This window comes from Mchenga conophoros, linkage group LG5 (assembly GCF_057382185.1).
Source record: "Mchenga conophoros isolate Kocher_MC1m ecotype Shallow Benthic linkage group LG5, M_conophoros_male_GT1.1, whole genome shotgun sequence".
NCBI lineage: Eukaryota > Metazoa > Chordata > Actinopteri > Cichliformes > Cichlidae > Mchenga > Mchenga conophoros.
The window spans coordinates 28,706,635-28,730,188 of NC_140530.1; the positions used below are offsets into that span (position 1 = coordinate 28,706,635).

Below are 23,554 nucleotides of genomic sequence, written 5' to 3' on the forward strand. Positions count from 1 at the left end.
AAGGGTCTGAAATAAAATGTTAGTCTTAATATAAACTGCTCAAAAAAATTAAAGGAACACATTTTGATCAGAGTATAGCATCAAGTCAGTTAAACTTCTGCAATATTGATCAGGTCAGTTTAGTAGCACTTCATCTGTTTTTTCACTAGTTTTGCATTTGGCTAGGTCAGTATCACTATTGGTAGCATAAAGTGATACCTGGGCCCCATCCATCCATCCATCCATCTTCTTCCACGTTATCCGGGGCCGGGTCGCAGGGGCAGCAGCCTAAGCAGAGAAGCCCAGACCTCCCTCTCCCCAGCCACCACCTCTAGCTTATCCGGGGGAACACCAAGGCATTCCCAGGCCAGCCGAGAGATATAATCTCTCCAGTCTGTCCTGGGTCTGCCCCGGGGCCTCCTCCCGGTGGGACATGCCCAGAACACCTCACCCAGGAGGCATCCTTGTCAGATGCCCAAACTACCTCAACTGGCTCCTTTTGATGTGGAGGAGCAGCGGCTCTACTCTGAGCCCCTCCCGGATGGCTGAACTTCTCACCCTATCTCTAAGGGAGAGACCAGTCACCCTTCAGAGGAAGCTCATTTCCGCTGCTTGTATCCGCGATCTCATTCTTTCGGTCACTACCCACAGCTCGTGGCCATAGGTGAGGGTAGGGACGTAGATCGACCTGTAAATTGAGAGCCTGGAAGCCAACGTACAGCTAATCATTGGTAATTTAGCTCCTCCAGGAAGGTACTTCAGTAAGTACCATTGCAAGAAGGTTTGCTTTATCATCCAGCAAAGCCTGAAGAGCAAAGAGGAGATTCCAGGAGACAGGCAGTTACTCTAGGAGAGCTGGACAGGGCCGTAGAAGATGCTTAACCCATCAGAAGGACCGGTATTTGCTCCTTTGTTCAAGTAAGAACAGGATAATTAGTGTCAAAGCTACAAAATGTCCTCGACAGGGCACTAGTGTGAATGTCTATGACCAAAAAATTTGAAACAGACAGTTGCCAGACAGTTACTGTGGAACCCAAATGGCAATTGCTATAGAATACAAGAATAGGCAGGTCCACCACTGGTGCACTGTGCTTTTCACATATGAGAGCAGGTTCACTCTCAACACATGTGACAAACACAAAAGCGCTATAGAAGCCATAACATTGTTACACTTTTGTAACAACATTCAGCATGACTGGTTTGATTGTGGGTCAGAGATCGGCTGAGGAAGAATATCTACGAAGAGACACACAGACCTCTACAGTTTAGGCTGCTGTTAGATATTGGGATGAAATCATTGTCAGACCCTTTACTGGTGCCATTATTTTTACTGTATTGGTACTGACAATTACAGTCTGTTTTGTGTTAAAACACTCTTTTTGATGAGGTTTTTCTATTTCTTCCATTAGAAAACTGTGACCTAGCTCCAGTGGGAGAGTGGAGCGAGTGGAGCGTCTGTCTCCGGGATGGCGTCACCTGTGGTTTCAGGTGGGGTAAGCAGACGAGGACTTGGGTGGGTGGCCAGACCGGGAAAACGCCTGACGATAAAGCAGCACCAATCTGCCCACCTCACAGCGAGACACAGAGGTGCAGGATGAAAAAAAAGTGTACCACAGGTGAGAAAGGATACGAACCAGTAAGAAGGATGGCAATTACAGGTGCGAACAGTAGGTGCACTCTGGGCTGAAAGATTTAGCGGTTAATGGGTTTAAGAAACAACAACAGATTCTATCATCTGCTTCTAATAAGTCGGATGCCACTGATCATTTAGCTGCTTTATTTATTATGTTGGGCTGCCAACATGTGGAATTCCCTGTGGTGTTTGGTATTGTGTTCTGTTCTGTGTTGTTGACACACTTGTGCACTTTATAATGCCAAGTGGGGGAGAATGAACCCTATAAAATATTCCAACATGTTCTACTTCTAATTAACACTTGTAGGCAGACGTTACTAGTTTTCTAGTCCCTGCAGCATAATCTTGGAGTGTAGAATGAAACGGACAGCTATGGGGCATATGTTGTGGGGATGAATGGAAGCAAAAGTTAATTTAAAGATTCAGAGTTTTTTTATTTGCATTGCTTAGAAGAGTCTAAGTGGATACAATAAAGCATTAATTTGTACAGGGCAGTCTTTGATTAATGCTGAAGTCAGTGTCGTGGTCAGGGTTTTGCAGGTTATTGCAGTGGTTCTTTAACCGCGAGTTGGGCCCAAATAGCAAGTTTTCAGAGGCTCTCCAGAAAAGTTGTGCACCACTAGGGAATTAATAGTGAACCTTGGCTAAATATATGTGATTTACATTAATGGTAAAATCAAATTTAATCAGAGTATGTCTGTCGGACATATTAGATTGTGACATAAAAAAAATTTAAAAAAACGAAGTCATTGTCTGAAAAATTTACACACACGATTCAATCCGGTTGTTCAGTCTGACGTCACTAGCCGTGTCTGGACCTAAACTCCGCTGCAGGTCCATATATCAAACGATCACTATGGCATTACTGAGAGTTGAAAAACTGTCTAAAGTCTTTCATCTTTAATAAAATGATCAGCGTTCTGCTCTACCAAGTGTAACAATTGAGTTTAACATCCAGGCATCCATGAAAACTGAATTTATGACATTTAACGGAGTTAGAAGTTAGCAGGGAGTTAGCTCGCTAGCTTCTATCTAAATACAATATAGCATGTCCTGACTGCGGGGTTTTGGAAACAAATTAAAACGTACAGCTCTGTTATCACTTCCAGCATAAATGAAGACAGAAAACTAAACAGCAGTGACGTTTGTAGGGTTACTGAAGTTGGGCTAGCTGGTATATAATGATGTGCTACGTGACCGCTAGCGACACAGCTATGTTAGCATAATATAAACAAGCTAACTTTTTTCCCACTCCATAAAAGTTAACGTGAGTGTTCTCGGTGGTCAGGAACAAATGTAATCGCATGGCAGGATGCTGTAAAAGGACCAAACTTCAGCCAGGAGAACAACTGAGATAATCCATCCACAATACGAGGTTAGTCATTCATATACTGCTGCATGGGATGGGCTGTAGTTACATCCTAAGGTTTTAAAAACTGAGCTTAAATAAATGATTAGCGGTAATAAAAGCCGAGGGAGGTCAACAGTGATCACTGACTGTTTTAGGAGCTTTTTGAGATCAAATAGAAGAAAATACATAACATTAAACATGTTAACAACACAAAAGCCATATTAAACGCAGACTACTTTAGGCCCGGAAGTAGGATTCGTCGCGTCATCACTGAACAACCGGATAGCTTGTACGACCTGTGGCAGCAATAACTTGAAGAAAATTCAAGTACTGTATTTGCTTACTGTATGACTTACTCACATCATTCTGGTCTACCCTTGTTTACAAAGCTGCAGGCACTGGTTCATGCACAACTCTCTTAAGGTCCCAGTGCAGCATTTCGATTGAGTTGAGGTCTTGGCTGGGTCATCACGACATGCAAATTCTTTCTTTTGAGGTGGGATTTTTGCTGTTTCTCTGAGCACTACAGTGTCATTGGAGTTAATTTTCTGGAACATCCACTCCTGGGAAGATTGGCGCCTGTCCTGAATGTTTTCCACTTCATCAGTGCAGAATAATATCCTTCAGATTGTTTTGAAATGGACTTATAACCCTTCCTGCATTCATAAGCTAGCAACAGTTGCTTCTCTAAGATAACTGTTGGTGTCAAATGGCAAAAAATAATTTTTTTAAAGAGGTGGCCACGGTTCAGTTAATCAAGGATCAGTTAATCAACTGCATTTGACTAGCAAAATCTGGCCCCTCCTTAACCTCTTAATTTCTATGGAAGCTGTAAAAAAGTTTTTTTGCACACACTGCTTCTCCAATTAATTGGCTTAGTTTCTGTTAAATAAATATGTCATTTTTTTATTTATCTTAGGTTGTATTTACATTTGCAAACCTACTAAGGACCAGATTATTTTGTTATGTTCTGATACGTAAAACCTTAATTTTTAAATCGGGTGTACTTTTTTTTTACAAATATTTATTTATATTATAATTACCTGTAGCTAGTTTTGGGGTTTCATGGCATTTCTGTTTAATGACTCCTGTCCTTTATTGCTTCTGTGCTGGGGACTTCATAGTCAAATTACAGGATAAGCTAAAACTCAAGAACAAGCAGCCCACTGCCCCCCGTTAACCATAAAACACAAAAGCATTCCTTCACAATGATTTTTCCTTAGAAGATCACCGATAATCCTTTTTTAATCTAATGTGTTTATCAGCATGACACCACAATTTGTCTCTAATGTGCACCCAATCTTACGAATGACAAAATATTGGTTTTCTGATTAAACATCGTCGTGGTTAGCTTTTTAAGAATATGATTAATGTTTAAGTGTCTGTAGGAAATGGAAAACAAATAGCGAACATCATGAAAAATCAGATAATTTTGTGCCTAAGTTTCTGGACTTGCTCTGTTGCTTCTGATAGCTTCTAGTCAGTGACTAGAAGGGTTTGTTGCATTAATAGAAACCTACGTCAGTTTGGAGAATTGTTTTTCTTTTTTCTTTTTTTGGGCTGGACAATCTTGAAGACAGATGAGATGAGTTTCATTCTATACGAAATACCCTGAAACATGCATCTATGGCCTGTTATTGAGGATTTCCCTTTAACATAACATAGATAAAAGTGAGAACCTCTAGTATGTCCAGCTTGCTTTGCTCCCTGTGGCTAAAAATGTGCTTGTGTTTCTTTATCTTGGCCCCACCGCAGCAAGCTTACATCTTAAAACATCACACATCCTCAGCTACATCAGAGGTTTGTGCATTCAGGCTGCTTTCACCCAGTGAAATTGAACCTCTTGAATTTGGTGTGGAGATAGACCGATGATCACGCCCAGGGCTTAAAGCTCATCATGTGTTTTTGTTTATGAGAGTCCAAGGGAACCTGAAAATAGACTCCACTGCAAAGCATAAAAAAATAAATAAAGATTTTGGAGCTCCCGCGTTGTGGAAATGCTGTCACTACTCGTTAAAACTGCATTTAGTCCCTTGTTCTTGGGCCTTGATCAGAACTATTGTACTGGAGTCGGTCCCTGGCTCTTCTATTAATGGTTCATATCCAAAACATTATGAACCAAACTTGGCAACAGTTTCTGCCATCAAGTAAAAAAAGTTGTTGTGACTTTTTTTCTTGCCGCGTAATTTCTCCTTCGTGTACAATCAACACTTGAAGCTGTGAAAAAGTTCAATAAAGACAGCAAATCAAAAACAATGCACATGCATAGGGCTTAACTTTTCTAAGCCAACACTAATTTCTGTTTAGAGCTGCAAATCTTAGTGTGTCTGTGCACAATGCTGTGTATTTTCCATTTCTTCCACAATGGAAGGCATGTCATTTGAAGTAATTATCATTATCATTGTCAGATCGTATGTCTGGTGGCATTAGCAGAGGAAGAAATCTGATCCAGAAGAGTCTGGAGCAGGGATCAAGCTCCTGGACCTAATAGCACACATCTGGGATAAAAGAGTGCTGTGGCATCTCCCTAGCATTCCTCCGGTGTCCCAGATTAGACAGCTCTAGTCTTTTAATGCCCAGTTTCATGTTGTCTTATTGTTTTCAGATGATGGGGAAGGACGTGGGTCTCGTCTCCCAACCCTGCTCTCCCCTCTGTTTTCACCAAAGGCAGCAAACTGTCATGGGCGAACGAAGATATGTTTCTCCTTTTCCTGGCAATTTAGAAACATCTGACATAGGCAGTTAGGATGTTACGTTGTCAGAAAATGTGTTGGCTAGACTATTCTGTCGCTTTTCATTCTTTTTCTTATTAACTTATCAGCATTAACTGTGGTGCCCAAGGTCTGAGACAGAACATGTTCAAACACAGAGTGACTGACACTGCCATGGCAAAGAAAAAAGCTTAAACAAAATAAAAGAACTATAGATATAACTTTGGCAGATCTCCCCCATCAGGGTGCATCCTTGTGAAGCACGGCTTCCAGTGCTGCTGTTATTTGACTTTTGCCTGAAAGCCCCTTAAGATCAGATATATTTGTGCTTTTGTGATTCCACGTTTAATGTATGCAAAGAGCAAATGTAAACTTGTATGACAAATGAATGCATCTTTAATGTTGAGGGTTTTTTTTTACTTACTTAATGTAATAAGCTCACCATTAAAAATAGAAAGCAGTCATCCTTTCTTGCTTGGAATTTCTGTGGTTAATGTGAGGCTGTCAACTAAACTAATGCTCTAATATTCTCAGTCTTGTATTTATTGTGAGTGCTTTCAGTTGTGAGAACATTAACTAAATATGTAGTTATATTATTTTTTACAATCATTACATATTTGGACAATGACCCTTTTCTTGTAATTTTCTCTCTTTATACCATTACAGTGTTTTTGAAACAGTCCAGATGTGACTGAAGGCACTTTCAGTTTCAAATCAGACTTAACAAAGTATTGCAGTAACTGTGTTAATTACAGTTACTGTAATTACAGCTATTTTTATTTTTTTATTATTATTATTATTTATATAAGAATTGCACCGATTTGTAAAGACAGTTCCTCATTTCCTTATGTCTGTCAGTGTTAAGACTGCCAGTGGATTCAGTGTCCATTGTTCATGTGACTGCTGGATTTTGAAGTGTACAGGGCTATACTCTCTGCTCAGATTCATTCAAACAGAACTGCAAAAGTGATCTGACCGTGCTTTACAGTGCAAATGGATAATGACCCAAAGCATATTCCAAAAGCAACCAAAGAGTTTCTCTAGCTAAGGAGTCAAAGGAGCTTGCAAAGAAAAGCGTCTGGACTTCTTTAAGTTGCTTGAAGACGTTTCACCTCTCATCCAAGAAGCTTTTTCAGTTCTAAGGTCAAATGGCAGAGAGTCCCAGATTTAAACCCAGTGGGAGTTTCCCCCCAAAGAGGGACAAAAGGACCCCCTGATGATCCTCTAATCACATGAGCCAAGGTGTGAAAACGGGTGTGGGTCCCAATCAGCCAGGGTTTCGGGTGAGCTCATTGTGAAACCTGGCCCCACCTTATCATGCGAATTCCTGAGATCAGATGGCCCAGGATGTGAGTGGGCGTTAAGGCGTTTGGGAAGGGAACTCAAAACTGGATTATAGATGGCAGACAGTTGGTGTCGTAAACCACCGCCTCTGTTCAAAGATGGTCGCTCACAGTGGACATAGATGGCTTCTTTCACTCCTCTTTCAAATCATCTGTCCTCTCTGTCCAAAATGTGAACATTGGCATCCTCGAAAGAGTGACCTTTAACCTTAAGATGCAGATGGACTGCTGAGTCTTGTCCTGTGGAGGTGGCTCTTCTGTGTTGTGCCATGCGCTTATGAAGTGGCTGTTTGGTCTCTCCGATGTAGAGGTCTGGGCATTTCTCGCTGCACTGTACAGTATACACTACATTATTGAGTCTGTGTTTTGGAGTTTTGTCTTTCGGGTGAACCAGTTTTTGTCTGAGTGTGTTGCTGAAGTAAACTGGGATGTTGTGCTTAGAGAAAACTCTCCTGAATTTTTCTGATACACCGGCCACATAGGGGATGACAATGTTGTTGCATCTGTCTTTCTTATCCTCCCTCGCTGGTGTCTGATCTTCTTTTCTGTTACCCCAAGTTTTTGTTCCAGAGGGAGGTGGGAGTCAAACAGGAGGTACTGGTCCGTGTGTGTGGGCTTCCGGTAAACTTCAATGTTGAGGTTGCCGTTCTCTTCAATGTGCACAGCGCAGTCCAGGAAAGGCAAACAGTTGTCCTTTGTGTCTTCCCTGGTGAACTTGATGTTTTTATCCACAGCGTTAATGTGCGCAGCGAAGGATTACACTTCTTGTGTCTTGATTTTGACTCAGGTGTTGTCTACATATCTGTACCAGTGGCTGGGTACTCTTCCTTTGAAAGAGCCAAGAGCCTTCCTTTCCACTTCCTCCATGTAAAGGTTGGCTACAATAGGTGACACGGGGGAGCCCATGGCACAGCCATGTTTTTGTCTGAAGAAGCCTTCGTTGTATTTGAAATATGTAATGGTGAGGCAGAGGTCTAACAGTGTGCAAATCTGATCGGGTGTGAAGTTGGTCCTGTCCTCCAAGGAGCTGTCTTCTTGTAGTCGTTTTCTGACAGTCTCCACTGCCTCCGTGGTGGGTATGCAAGTGAAAAGAGAGACTACATCAAAGGACACCATGGTTTCATCTGGATCCAGGGTAAGTTTCTGGACCTTGTCGGTGAAGTCGGTGGAGTTCTTGATGTGGTGTGGGGTGTTCCCCACGAGAGGTCCAAGGATGGTAGCAAGGCGTTTTGCAATGTTGTAAGTGGCTGAGTTTATGCTACTGACTATGGGTCTGAGTGGGACCCCTTCCTTGTGGATTTTAGGAAGTCCATAAATGCAGGGTATGGCATCCCCTGGATAAAGGCAGTGATATGTGAGGCAGTCAATGATTTTGTCCTTTTCAAAGTCTTGAAGGCAAGCTATAACTTTATTTTTTTTTCTCCAAGCACGACATCCCAGTTTACTTCAGACCCAACAACACACTCACACAAAAACTGGTTCACCCGAAAGACAAAACTCCAAAACACAGACTTAACAATGGATCATCGGGGCGTCCTTTTGTCCCACTTTGGGGGGAAACTTCCACTGGGTTTAAATCTGGGACTCTCCGCCATTTGACCTTAGAACTGAAGAAGCTTCTCGGATGAGAGGTGAAACGTCTTCAAGCAACTTAAAGAAGTCCAGATGCTTTTCTTTGCAAGCTCCTTTGACTACGATGACCTGGATGACTGAGAACCTTCACAGAATCTAGGTAAGGAAATGGATTATTCTTGCATGGTCAAAAGCTGTGGTTCTATAGAGCATGCTTTCAGAATTCTTGTGGAATTGCAGAAGGCAGTTACACTAAAGGCCTGTGGAGCATATGAAGGACGTGTACATAGTGATGTGCATAGGTTTTAGATGCCAGGCAGTCAGTAACTGCAAGAGATTCCAACCAAGTTTTTATCCAAATCAAGTATTAAAAACAGACCTTATATTATTATGTTAGTTTTTCCACTTACTTTTGAGCCCGTGAAACATCTTGATTGTCTGATTTCAAATCAGCTGTGGTAGTGTACAGAGGCAAAATTACAAAAAAGTGTTTTATTGTCCAAATATTCATGAACTTAAATGTATGTGACAAAAATGAGGCTAGATGATCCAAGTACTACATAGAGAAAATCATGTCAGTACTTCACAAACACCCAAGGCACTAAAAGTACACCTTGAGTTTTTATTTATCACTTAATTGTACACATTCCCCAGTCAAAGTGTGGATTATGTGTGGGTGCTTCAATTAACCAGGATTTAACCACCATTTAAGAAACCAAAAATAGTCGAGGTATTTTTGTGCATTTTTGCATCAACTTGTAAACTAAGCGACCGGAAATCAGCTGGTTGTAACCCTAACCTGCATGAGTGAGGGGGAAAAATCTAATCACAAGCTGAGTGATCTGTATTTCATCTGCATGTGGATAACTCAAACAATCTTTCCATAAGTTGGGTCTGCATGTATGTATTTGTGAAAGGGCTTTGTGGCTACAGACACATGCTTGCCATTAGCATGAAAACATTAAATTGTATTTATGGTGGTGATAATCTCCCCAAGTCAGACTGATTTACTCAGCTTGCATTTTAAAAAGGGAAAGCAGCAGCATAGCCCCTATTTAGGCCTTAATGTATTTCCTCTGCTGTAAAATTGAAAGTGGCTGCATAGCTAGTGTTTTATGATGCAGTGCAACGCAAATGTAAACTGGAAGGAAACTTCTATGGTTGAAGTCCAGCAGCATGCATCTGTCTTGCATCTGTATTACAACAGACAAAAACAACTGTGGTTGAACTTCCCTGTCAAAGGTCCATTTCTCATTATTTTTCCATCAGTGCCGCAGTACTTTACATAATTATAAAACCAAAGTGGTTTGCTGACCCCATCTATAACTCGTTTGCTCGCTTTCGGAATGAAACATTTTTTTCTACTCCATGATGTTGACAAGAGACATGTTCTGGACTGGGCCCACTGTCAATTAATAGAGACCATGTGTGACATTTATAAAGGGACTTTTGAGGCGACACGGGGATATTATCCAGATCATTTTATATCAGGATGTGAGCTCATTTACTGGTCTGGCACAACAAGAGAATTTGGCTAATTGTGATGCAAGTAAGACGTCAAAAAGACCACAAACGTCCTGTCAGCCGCTGTCAAATGAAAAACAAAATCATTATATGGCTAATCGTTAGTTTCAGTTTGGTATTATTACACCTCTCAGATTAGATAATTATATTTGTTAAAATGGAAAGTATGGCTTGTTTATGCGATGTTCTTTTAGCAGCCTCATCGTGAAATTTCACACATGCCGATCATGTTTCTTACTTTACACATGTTTTGAAGTAATGTGTGATTTTACCTTCAACCAAACACACTTGAGAATATACTTCTGTAGGCTTTTATAAGTATTCAATTGTCAGACTTTCAGTTTGTTTTTTCTCTCATTTTTTGAGGAAAAAAGGAAAATTCTAGCTGTGATGCGTTGGATTGTATACCATCCTCACTCAGAGGGAGTTATTTTAGATTTCAATTTCAAACGCTGCTACTTTGGTCTGTACAGTACAGAACTCAGTGTGCCCTCTCATCCCATAACATATGGATCTGGGTAAAGTTGCAGTGTAACCCAACACAGACAGTGAGCTAAAGTGCTTTTTTCCAAGTACCACATGTATTAAGTTACTGCACATTGAACAGTGCAGAGGTAGCCTCGGGGCAGCTAAACCCTGGACAACAGGTACTTTTTAAGGAGTAAGTTTGCTCCACAGTGTCTCATTCTCTCACTTTCATTTCTTAGATGTCTTTAACCCCCGAACTCTTCCACGGCATGCATTTTTAATTTCTCTTTGATATATGGGCTGATTGGGGCCTGATAAATGTAAAAACAAAGAATTAGCAGATTTTTATTTTTTTTTAACCTAATTTTAGTTTCTAAGAAAAATGAGAGCCACATATGAGGATATTCATTTAAAATTTCGATAGAACAGTTGCAGTATAATGTCCTCGTAAGTGGATATCAGGCCCTTGTAGAGCAAAATTGAGTATTTTGGTCTAAGTAACCCAAAATATGATGTCCACATATGTGGATGCCAGGTCCTAGGAGGTTAAAGCATTTTTAAAGGCAGAAAGTGAAGAAAGCAAGTAATGAAACTTTCACGCATTCTTTCAGACTGCCCTTCAGTCTGTGGGCAGAGATGAAAAAAGTGTGTTCTTAGGTGGTTTCCAAACATTTTCATGAGGTTTTGTGTTACTGTGACTGATTCAATTTGGCAGGATTCAACCAATTTCAATGTACTTTTCTAACATCTTTATAAGATTATTGAGATTTGGACATCTAGTGAGCTGCACAGGTGGTCCTTGTATACAGTGAATGTATCAAAGATGCCCCAATGTTCCGCTTCAGTACTAATTTTGCAACTAGCAGGCATCTTTTGTCCTTAAGGATCTACAGCAGTTTCCTGCACGACATCCTCCGCGATGTGCCTGAAAGTTAAAGCTACCTACACACGCAATTGTTCTCACTGTACCTGATGTTCAACTTTTACTCAAGCTTTTTTTTTAGCTTTCGGTGTACTTTTGACAGTAGCTGTATTTCCCTATTTTTGCTATAGGGTAGGGGATTTGTATGTGGAAGCTGTGGATTAGGCGACAGAGTGTTTTTTTTTACTTTTCAGTATAGCTGTTTAAGATATGGTTTAAGAATCAGAATCAGAAAGGGGTTTATTGCCAAATGTTGAGCAGGTTTACAACATTAGGAAATTGCTGCGGTGCTTCAGTGCAAACATAGTGTCATAAATAGCACTTAAATAGACATGAAAAAATAAAAGTAGGGATAAGAATTAAAAGTGCTACGTAGAAAGATATGTGCATGAGCTATGCATGAGATATATACATGAGAATAAGAATTAAGAGTGCTACGTTGAAAGATATATACATGAGTGCAGATGGTGATCAGTGCCAAACATGGAATGATGCAGTGAACACAGCGTAGGGTCATGTGTTAGTGGCGGGGACAGTCATATGGTTATTGTTCATGTGTCCAACAGCAGAGGGGAAGAAACTGTTCTTATGGCGAGAGGTTCTGGTGCGAATGGACCGGAGCCTCCTGCCTGAGGGGAGCAGGTCAAACAGACTGTGTCCAGGGTGAGAAGGGTCAGCTGAGATCCGAGCTGCACGCCGCAATGTCCTGGAGGTGTACAGGTCCTGCAGAGATGGGAGTCTGCAGCCAATCACCTTCTCAGCAGAGCGCACAACACGCTGCAGTCTCTGTTTGTCCCTGATAGTGGCTCCAGCGTACCACACGGTGATGGAGGAGGTGAGGATGGACTCGATGATTGCAGTGTAGAACTGCATCATCGTCTGTGTTGGCAGGTTGAATTTCTTCAGCTGCCTCAGGAAGTACATCCTCTGCTGGGCTTTCTTGATGACGGAGGTGATGGTGGGCTCCCACTTCAGGTCCTGGGTGATGGTGGTACCCAGGAAGCGGAATGAGTCCACAGAGGTGATGGGGGTGTCAGTCAGGATGATGGGGGGGAGTGGAGCTGTGTGCTTCCTGAAGTCCACAATAATCTCCACTGTCTTCTGGGCATTCAGCACCAGGTTGTTGTGGCTGCACCAGGACACCAGACGTTCAACCTCCCTCCTGTAGGCAGACTCATCCCCGTCCGAGATGAGTCCGATAACGGTGGTGTCATCTGCAAACTTGATTAGCTTGACAGACTGGTGGGTGGAGGTGCAGCAGTTGGTGTACAGGGAGAAGAGCAGAGGAGAAAGAACACAGCCCTGAGGGGAGCCGGTGCTGATGGTCCGGGAGTCCGAGACATTCTTTCCCAGCCTCACATGCTGCTTCCTGTCCGTCAGGAAGTCAGTGATCCACCGGCAGATGGGATCAGGCACATTCATCTGGGAAAGCTTGTCTCGGAGATGGTCTGGAAGGATGGTGTTGAACCTACGCCAGGATCCTGGCGTAGGTTCCTGGGGAGTCCAGATGCTGCAGGATGAAGTGTAGGGCCATGTTGATGGCGTCGTCTACAGACCTGTTGGCTCTATATGCAAACTGCAGGGGGTCCAGGAGGGGGGCCGTGAGGGTCCTGAGATGGGAGAGAACTAGGCGCTCAAATGACTTCATGACCACAGATGTCAGAGCCACGGGTCTGTAGTCATTTAGTCCAGTGATCCTAGGTTTCTTGGGGACAGGGATTATGGTGGAGGACTTGAAGCAGGCAGGCACATGACATGCCTGCAGTGAGGAGTTGAAGATGCCAGAAAACACTGGGGCCAGCTCGTGTGCACAGTGTCTGAGGGTGGCAGGAGACACGCCGTCTGGGCCGGGAGCTTTCCGAGCATTCAGGTTCTTAAACTGCTTCCTCACATCTGCTTCATGAATATGAAGAGTTGTGGTGGGAGGAGGTGGTGTGAAATCCTCTTTTGTGTGGGGTGAGGAGGGGGGTGTTGTAGGTGAACAGTTTGAAGGTGGTGATGGCTCTATGGAGGGGGGAGAGGTGGGGGAATTAGTGTCCAAAGTGCCTTTATTGTTGGGGCCGTTGGAGGTGTGAAGGCTGCCTGATGGCTCGTCAAAACGGCAGTAGAAGTCGTTAAGGGTGTTGGCTAAGAGCAAGTCATCAGTGGAGTGGGGGGTTTTAGGCTTGTAGTTTGTGATATTCCTAAAACCTTTCCACACAGAGGCCGAGTCATTCTCTGAGATCTGCTGCTGCATCTTCTCAGAGTGCTGATGTTTAGCAATGTCCACTTCTTTAGTGAACCTGTACTTGGCCTCTCTGTAGCAGTCCCTGTCTCCGCTTCTGAACGCCTTTCTCTTTTCCAGCCACAGCTTTTTGAGTTTAGGAGTAAACCAGGGTTTGTCATTGTTATAACTCACCCTGGTGCGTGATGGCACAATGCTGTCCTCACAGAAGTGGATATAGGAGGTGACAGTGTCCGTAAACTCGTCCAAGCTGTTAGAAGCAGCCTTCAATGTGTCCCAGTCTGTGGTCTCCAAACACGTGCGAAGCTCCTCCACAGCCTCGTTGCTCCACAGTTTTTTAGTCCTCACGACAGGTTTGGAGAGCTTCAGCCTCTGTCTGTACGCGGGGATTAGGTGGATCATGACGTGGTCAGAAAGTCCGAGTGAAGCGCGGGGTCATGGACCCCGAGATTGGTTCTGTGATTCATGATGGATGGATGGATGGATGTTCCTACTTGCACCACCCATTACCGTCTCATTTTGAGTTTATTCCTTTGTTTGCCGTGACTGCATTTGATTGGACCATGTTGACGTTCCACATACCACTTGTAGACTGAACTAACATTGGATAGTTATCCAACCCTCCATCTGGTGAGGAATTTAAAACTAAAGCATTCCTTTTCACAATCATACAAAGTCATGCAGTAATACTGTCACCACTGGAATCTTCCTAACAGAATGGACACTCACCAGTCTCAGTGAAGCTCCAGTCAAAAATGTTCCTCATAGATATTTTCGACCATAATTCAAGCGTGGAAACGTCTATTTTTTAAGTAACTTGTGTCATTGCTCAGCTGTACCACTTGTACGTGTTAGTTGGTTTCACTATTCTGAGGATGTGTGCACACCCAAAAGGGCTGCATGCTGATTTGTCATCCATTATGTATGTGCTTCTTTTTTCTTTCACAACATGTGGCTCTGATTATAACCGAGTTGTGCAAGGAGTCAGTATAGGCTCAAGAGCATAAAACCATAAAATTTGATCTTTTTTATCCTTGTTTAGTAAATGAGAGCCATTTGAGATATGGCCACATCTCACTGGGATATTATCTGGATTTAAATGGCCACTACACATTTTCTCTTACAGACCCGAAGTAAACAAAGTCATTGTGCCTCACTCACACATGAGTGTTCATACCAAAATGGGAGAATAGATTGTCATCACGTCACAAAACTAAAATTCTAAAATGAACTGACATGTTGTTCTTGTGTTCCACATTGATGGTAAACATCTTGTGAATAACATCGCTTCGTTTTAGTGGTTTGGCTAAAAAAGAATCTGAGCTCAGCGCTGCCACTTTCATCAAAATTAGGTTGTTTGATTAATGACCCAGGGCCCAACACGGGAAGTTTAGACCAACTACAGTCATTTCAAGGCTACACATTCCAATAAATAAATGACAAAACATTTTTTATCTAACCTTTTAAAAATCTGTAATTACAAAAAAAGAAGAAGAAGAATTAAGTATACTTTATTTTACACTAATGCAGGAAAACAATATCCATCAGTCTGTGTTCTGATGATATCATCACTAATAAATCCAATCTGGTATTTTTCATAGAAAAGTCTGTCAATTTGGGGAAAACAATCAAGAAACTGTGCCCAAAAACTGTAGTGTAAAAATTCCCACACGAAGCGGAGACATTCAGAAGTTTTGGCTTGGTGTGTTCAGGTCAACAGTTTACTGGCGACACATGTAAGAGTTTGATGTCTGTTTTCATTGTTTAACATAAAAGTGGAGAAATTCTCCAAAAGAGTTTGTGATGTGGTCGCATTTTTTAATGTCATGGTTTTAGTGCAAAGATGGAATTCAGTAGAATAATCACCAGGGCAACATTTGTATTTCTGTGTCTGCACACTAACTGTGAATGTGAACGTTTATGTTTGCGTGTGTGTTTGTAGTCTTCCTGTGGTCAGATTGTTATGGGATGAGCAGGGGAGTTTTCCAGCACTATGCTTGATTCAGTTAAGATGGCTGGGAGATATTCCACTCTCATGACATACCAGCTTCCAACACATGTGGTTCGCTGTCTCCATTTTTTCTTTTGTGCGTGCGTGCGTGCGTGCGTGCGTGCGTGCGCGTGTGTGTGTGTGTGTGTGTGTGTGTGAGAGAGAGAGAGAGAGAGAAAAGAAACACCTAGAGCAGGAGAAAAAGGGTGAACGCTGTTGCATATAAAGATTTTTTTTTTACTTGCAGGCAGAAACAGGTCTTCTCCAACTCACATATGTGGTCAAGGTGTGTGTGGCTGAGGGTTCTGCGCTTACAGGAATCGGGTTATGATGCACACATCACAGGTTGCAGCTGATTCTGTACTTTACATTGCAACAAACAAGATAGCTTAAAACTAAGCAACCACTAAAATAATAGATCAAAAGTTCTGAGATACTCACACAGAAAGCACTTTGACTCAGCTCTGCGTGCTAAAAGCCCGGGGGGAGAGAAAACGAAGTGCGATTTTTGTTTGTAATATTGGAAGAATAAATAATCCACAGTAATTACAGTCAAAGGTAAACACTTCACAGCAACAGAGATGATGTCCAAGCTCTGCAGAAGCAGAGGAATAGTAATGGAGTGGTGCATTATCTGGGTACTTTCATACATAGTCTGGATAAATGTGGCGAGTAGTGATTTTTCTCGCAGAGCTACAACCAAAAGGTCTTTCTTTAAGTGTGGAAGCACAGTGAGAAGATAAGAAGTGGGGTCCAGGAAAATGATAGTTATGATAGATAGTCCTGTTGTGTAATCATCTATGGCTATAAGTTTACTCAGTGTAGAGTTGATGCACACCCTTATCCATAACATAAAACTATCCCAGATCCAAAAAGTAAATATGTTTTTCAGACTTTACTATAGTGCTCATAGTTTGAGTTATTTTCTTCCATGAATTACATCGTTTCCTTGTTACCCAGAAACGGATGTAGAGGCAGACTCAAAATCGCATCAGTGAGCTAACAATGTATAGTAAACATGAACAAATTGCTGTTGTACTGATAACAACGCCACACGGTTCAGCTAGTAGCACAAGGATTTCATCATTTGTGCCACCACGCTGAAAGCACTCTGCAGTTCGTTCATTCGTGACCTTGCAGCTGTAGCACTGGTAGCTGACGCCTTCCACCATCTGAAGCAACGACATGATGTAACCTCACAGCAGTTCCTGATAGGCAGAGTGGAACGTGAAATTTGAAGTTATTATATCTTGACGTATTAACTTGAAATTTCGAGTTATGGGTGGAAAAAAATAAAAACGTTTCAGCAGCAGAAACAAGCTCGCATGCAAACTATTCCAAGTCAGCTGATTCAGTCAATGTAGCCGTTAACCTCCTATCTTACCAAGATTTATAGAATCTGTAGTTATTAAAAGAAAAGTAAGTCTGGATTGTGAACTTACACCATTATCACTCACACAAATTCAAATGTAACGCGTGCATGTTCATATGCACGTTTTAATAGTCACCACAGGGTTTCAGTTTTAAGAATTAGTGTGTATAATGTAGACACACAGATAGTACAGAGGCATTTTGGGACAACCTGCCCTTATTCTCAATCATCAACACAGCTTCCAAAATAAAACACTTTGTGACAGCACTAATGAAGGACAGATTAAAAAAATGAAGAGATGTCAGGGGGGGGAAAGGAGAGAAGAAGTGCATGGAGAGGGGAAAGAGGAATTGAGTTTTAAGAAGAATATAAGGAGAAGAGACAGTGTGGATTTAAAAAGTCCAATCTGTGAGGATACGCTCTTATTACTAATGAGGGGCAGATGACAGCAGTGGGGGGTGAAAGTATTGAACACAGTATTAAACGTTCTTTTCATCACTTTAGCTGTTGACGTGACAGAAATATAACTAAATATCAGTAAAAACAAAGTGTGAGCGTCAATATGTAACTAACCTACGAAGATGAATTGGTTTCACTGCCACTGCCTCAAAAACACCACACACACAGCTGACTTAGAGACCGCCAGTCTGAGATATCTGGATTGGTTTGTGGGAAGAAAGTAGAAACTCCAGGATTGCCCCAAAAATGCAAGGGATGTTCTGCTGAACAAGGCAGTTACAACACCACCGTGCCGCTGTGGAGCTGCGCAAAGGCAACCAGCAGTTTGAATTGATGGATGTGATTTTGTGTGCATGACACAGTGAAAGCACCATCTGTATTTTCTTCATCTGTGTAATGTGCGCGGCGCACGTCCAAATGTTTTGGATGGAATGAGATGGAGCGAAAACAAAAGGAACGACGGCCAAAAGAAAAGAAAGGAATTGTAATTCTATTTGAATTGTTTGTGTTTTTTCTGAGCATCAGTTTTCGAGTTCACTTTAGCCTTTTTCAACCCAGCGTGAAACCCAACTTACCAATGAAGTAATAAGAAGAGAAAAGAAAAACCTTTCAAATTTAAAAACAAGTCCTTACCAAGCCTTACGAAATACATTTATTAACCCACCAAAATACTTTTCTTTTGCATTAATTCTACTAAAAATCTATTCTTAATAATTGGAAACAGCCCGTTTGTTTCACTGACTTTTAAGGAATACTTTTATTATAACATAAAATTATAAACAGGTTTGTATGTTATATGGCTGACACTCAGTTTTCATGTCACTGCTTAATTTTAGTTTTGCATCCTTGTAATGGCGTCTTTTCGTGGTCGGTCTGTCTTTATAAATGTTGAGCTCAAGAGGTTAAATAAAGTGAATGAATTAAAAATGTCTCTTTGATTCAGGGTTTATACTGAGTAGTGCAGAATAATTACATTGCACATAAAAAAAGAACGTTTTAACACTGTTATATGCAGTCCCATAGAAATCCAACTGAAGCCTTAATGCTTTTATTGCTTCTATTGTAGTCTTAGTTTCCTGTTCTTAGCTTGTGGCAGCCTGTATGTTCCTCCGTTTCAAGGCTCCACATGTTGTGTGTTCAGACACATTCTTCTACATAATTTGGTTTCAATAAGCGGTTTTTTGAGTTACTGTTGCCTTCTTATCAGCTTGAAGCAGTCTGGCCATTCTCCTCAACGAGGCAGACTGGATATCCTTTCAGATCGTTCTCTGTAAAGATGTTTGTGCGGGAAAATCCCAGCAGGTCAGCAACCCATCCGTCACCAAAAACAAGCCATGTTCTAAGTCACTTAAATCTATTTTCTTCCTCATTCTGATGATCAGTTCGAGCAGGTCTTCTTGACCATGTGGCTCATTAGAGATTGGCTAGTGAGCACATATTAATAGATATGAAATGGATTACTTGTTAAGTTAGAGATATATTTTTTATTTTTGGCAGGTGGGGCAGAAAGATTCTTTATAAACGCTGGTGTGACCACGAGAGTATGTTTCTTGGGGTTTGCTTCCTTTCTTCTTTTACTGCCTCTCTGCGTGCAGTTGTTTTTACTCTGATGTCCAACCAAGCTCTAAATCAACATCAGTGCTATATATTACAGAAAATGATTCCACCTTTAAGCTTATGCCAGAGATACTGAAGCTCCCCTCTCCTTTCCTGAACATTAAAACCACATTTTCTATCTAAGCTAAACTTTACCTTAACAGCATGAGACAGCTATATGAGATCTATGGTTAAGTTTTAAACTAATATGTCATGATGTATTTTGAAATACCAAAACATTTGTTCATTGTGTTCAGACCCACTGAAGTTTCATTTAAAGTCCTCGGGTCTTTAAAATAAATGACATTACATATGATGCATGTGTGTCCACAGCAGATAATGCATCAGATCAGTGCTGAAGAGCATTAAAAGCTTTCTCCTGTCTCTGTAAACATACGGCCCATTATCAAAGCAGCTAAACATCACTGAGAACATTTTACTGAAACCTGCCTGATGTGGACCGTCAGCCAACAGAACCTCAGAGCATCAGGTCACAGAATACAGTAATTGTCCAAGACCAGAACATTTTACACACACATTAAGTAAATTATTAACAAAGCTGGAAGGGTTAGCCAGTGGAGACCAACTGGGAAGATGAATCAAGCTGTTTAGGTTTAAGACAGCCTGATGGGTTTCTAAGGTAGAAGACAAACTACTGTCTGATGAGTCACACTGCAACATAAAAGTGTTCTTTTTTACTGTAGTGATTTCCAAACCGATTGTGTTTAAGGACACCTCAAAAAGCCTTTTTTTTTAATTTTCACTTTAAACCAAACACAATGGATGGAAAGATGGAAAAGAGTTCTGAAACATTTAGTAGTGCAAAAAGTTATTAGATGTAAAAGCTTTTAGGTTCTGCTCTTTTTCCAATCACCAAGCTCAGATTTCTTCAAGTTTTATTTCTTCTATTGCAGTATTATTTAGACACTTTTCACTAAAACAATGCTGACGTTTAGTAAGTGTCTTATAATGGAATTATTAACCTTTCGATTCAGGAGTTGCAAAAACTGTTATTGGTTACTTTAGTGTGTTTTAAGATAAAAACATGATGACAACATTTTCATCTAAATAAGGCATCAAAATTAGCTTGATATAGATTTAAAAGTATTCTCTTCACCTTCAACACAGACTATGACTGAATAACTGGATTTATTTATAAATGTCTAAATTATGATGAACAGGAGAAAAAAAATCCTTCCATTTACTTTAGCTGTCTAGTGTGTTATTCACTAAATATACTCATAAATATGTATATACACATGCATATATGTTATTAAATAAAGTTTTTCTTTTAATTATGATAAAAAAATATGCATGTAGACAACTGATCTGAAATGCAGATGTGCCATGTGTGATATTTAATGTTTCATGTTGACTTGTTTTATATTTTTTATCTGTCAGAAAGAAGACAGAATAAAAAAGGAGGACTTGGAAAGAAGAAGGAACGAAAACGGCTACGACTGCACACCAGCGACAGCGTTGGCAACTCAAGAAACAGAACAACCACAGGGGAGCAAAGACATCATGGAGATCCCTGAGGGGGAGACAGACACGATGTAACATGGAACATATATGAAAATATGTCATAAATCCGTATCGTTTCCAAGCGGTCAGAAGCATAAATCGAGACTGAACTAAAAGTTCCTAAGAGGTCGTGCTTTTCACTAGTGTATTAAAACTGTCTAAAGTAGCAGCTTGGTGCGAGGAAAACTCTCCCTTCACCAGGTAAAGCAACCATTAACCTGCCTCCTTGGACTGAAATCCTCCCAAAAAAAAAAAAAAAAAAAAAAAATTGCTAATTTCAAGCTTCCCATGCAGGAGCAACATATGAACCATCTGTTACGTTCCCCTGAGGGGTCTAGGCGGGGAGGGGGAAGTAACAAAAGTGACCGGGTCAGAAAAAGGAGTCAGGGAGGCAAAACAGTTAAATAAAACAGTTTTATTGAAGTAATTCAACTAAAAGAGACGGACAAGCCGTTATCACCATAAAAGAAACAAACAAAAACTCAGGCGTCGGTCAGTAAGGCAAAAAGTCAAAAGGAAAACGCAGCTCACTAGCTGACAACCACAAAACACAGCTCACCAGCTGGAAACACCACAAAAACACTCAGCTCACTAGCTGTAAACCACACAAATGGCACTCTGGCCCAGAGCTCACCTTTCCCTGGGCTTAAATCTCCTTGATTACTGACGAGAGTCAGCTGCACAAAAGGGAAAGGTGGCACCTCAGGCAGAAGAGGTAGTGTGACACGCCCACACAGGCACCTTCAGGAGGAGGCCCTGCTAGGGCCGTAACACCATCTCTTAATCAGATTTTCAAATAATTATCTTTTAGTGATTTTATAGCCACAGATTGTTTCACAGCTACATTTTCTCTGGTCATTTCATCAGTTTAGCAGAAATTTCAAGTTACAGTTATATAATTAATATTGAGTGCAGATTTAATTTTAGAGGTTGAAGTAAAATACCATAGGAATTACAGATGACCTATTTTATGTAGGTTTAAGTTTCATGTACAGTTTTGACTTTTCTTCAGTATTTATTAATAAATTAAGGGGCTTAAAAATAAATCACACCCTACCCCAAACAACCCCCCAACCCCCACAACATAACTCAGAAGCTTAAAGTCCTGGTCGTGCATAGAAAGGAGCAGTGGCTGGTGAGCAAAGGATTATTAAATAGTAAAGACAAACAGCATCCAGCTAAGTAAAGAACAGGAGGTGGGCATATCATCATCCAAGCACAAAGAGAAGATTACATGAGAGAAATAACCAGAAACTACCCATCAGCCCCAAGAAGAGACAGACGACAAAAGCCAGAGCAGCTCTAGTACAGACAGACCGGACAGAAACTTGGATCAAATTGGACTGCAAAAATATTCAGTTCAATTTTATTTATATGAAATTTGTGAAGAAAAGAGCACGTCAAAAGCTTGGAATGGCTCATAAGTGTACCTGCAATATAATGTGCAAAAGGTGTGCTTTTGCTTCCCGTGGTCATCAGTATTTACTGAACTCTGATGTGTGTAGAGCAGTACTTTCTACTCATATTTAGCCAAATGCAGCAGAAGCAACCCAGACGTTTCTGAAGCTCACAAAGTAAAAACTGAAGACAGATGTTATAAAAGCAAAAAGCATGACATAAATATCAGGCTTTTTAAAAAAGTGATGGGCATTATTTCCAGAGTTTAGGCTAACATTGCCTACAAATTATTTACTTTACTTGCATTTGAGCTCCTGAAGACTGTGTATAAAGTGTCTGTTATTCATTATCATGATAAAACTAATATAACTGTAACTTGAATCAGTTTAAGAAAATAGCTACGATAACCACAACAAAGCTGTCAGTATCCAACAGAAAATAATGTTAGCAAGAGCCAGAGGCGGAGCCAGACATTTGAAACACCCGGGGCTTAACCAAAAAAGGGTAGTATGCATGTGGGATTTTTTTTTTTTTGGGGGGGGGGGGGGGGGGGGTATAAATGACTGAAAGATTAATTGGCTCTGTTTTGAGTTTTGTTCAAAGAAGAATGACTTCATATACACTCAGAAAAATTATGGTTCTTAAATGGTTCTTCAGATGTCTTCATGGTTCTTTAAAAAACCATATATATATATATATATATATATATATATATATATATATATATATATATATATTCCCTATAGGGAAAAATATATATCATATGCAGGACACCTAAAACTAGTTTTTTAATTAGGCAGCAAGGCAGAACAAGGTCAGGGCTGTATCAAGACACGAGGACTAAACCCCAATTCAACCAGACCCAGAACTGATCCAGAATTAAAACAGGACTACAACAGTTCAAAATCAGGACTACTGAGGACTTAACCAAGACAGAACCAGAATCAGAACTAGATGATAGTAGCACTAAAAATCATCATAGACCTGCACTACACTTATTTTTTTAATTCTACCAAAGTCCACTATTTAGATTGAGAAAAGTTTATATAATTATTTAGCCTTGTTGTGCAAACAAGCCTGCAGAACTTAATAAATATAGAATTTGAAAAATAACAAACCTAAAAAGAAACACTAGGTACGAGATACATGAGGACCTATGATACGGTGATACTTTTGGTAAACAACCATTTGACTAACATGTGTGTCTCACCTGCTCTTGTTCCATCTCTGTTCTGTCCTCATTCTCCATCTCAATCTCTGCTCCTCTCTCTCCCTCTTTGTGCTGACAATCATCAAATATACAGTTGAAACCAGATATTTACAAACTCTTCAGATAAAAACACTTTTATAATTGTAACATCAAATCAGACTAAATGTTTATTTTTTAGATTGATAAATATAAAAAACATATTTGTTAACTTTAAGAGTAAAGAGAGAAACTATCTGTATTTCTTAATTGTAAATGGCACCAAATTGTATTCAAAATTG

At 40.7% G+C, this 23,554-nt stretch overlaps 1 protein-coding gene across 1 annotated transcript in view; it reads left to right on the forward strand.

Annotated features, from left to right (window-relative positions):
* rspo4 (R-spondin 4) overlaps window positions 1-22,580 on the forward strand; it is a 33,353-nt gene extending 10,773 nt beyond the window's left edge. Inside the window, exons 4-5 of the mRNA XM_085275616.1 lie at window positions 1,389-1,595; window positions 20,546-22,580. Of these exons, the coding sequence (XP_085131742.1) occupies window positions 1,389-1,595; window positions 20,546-20,682 (344 nt within the window). The 3' untranslated portion in view covers window positions 20,683-22,580. The remainder of the gene's footprint in view (window positions 1-1,388; window positions 1,596-20,545) is intronic.
* Window positions 22,581-23,554: the final 974 nt, after the last annotated feature.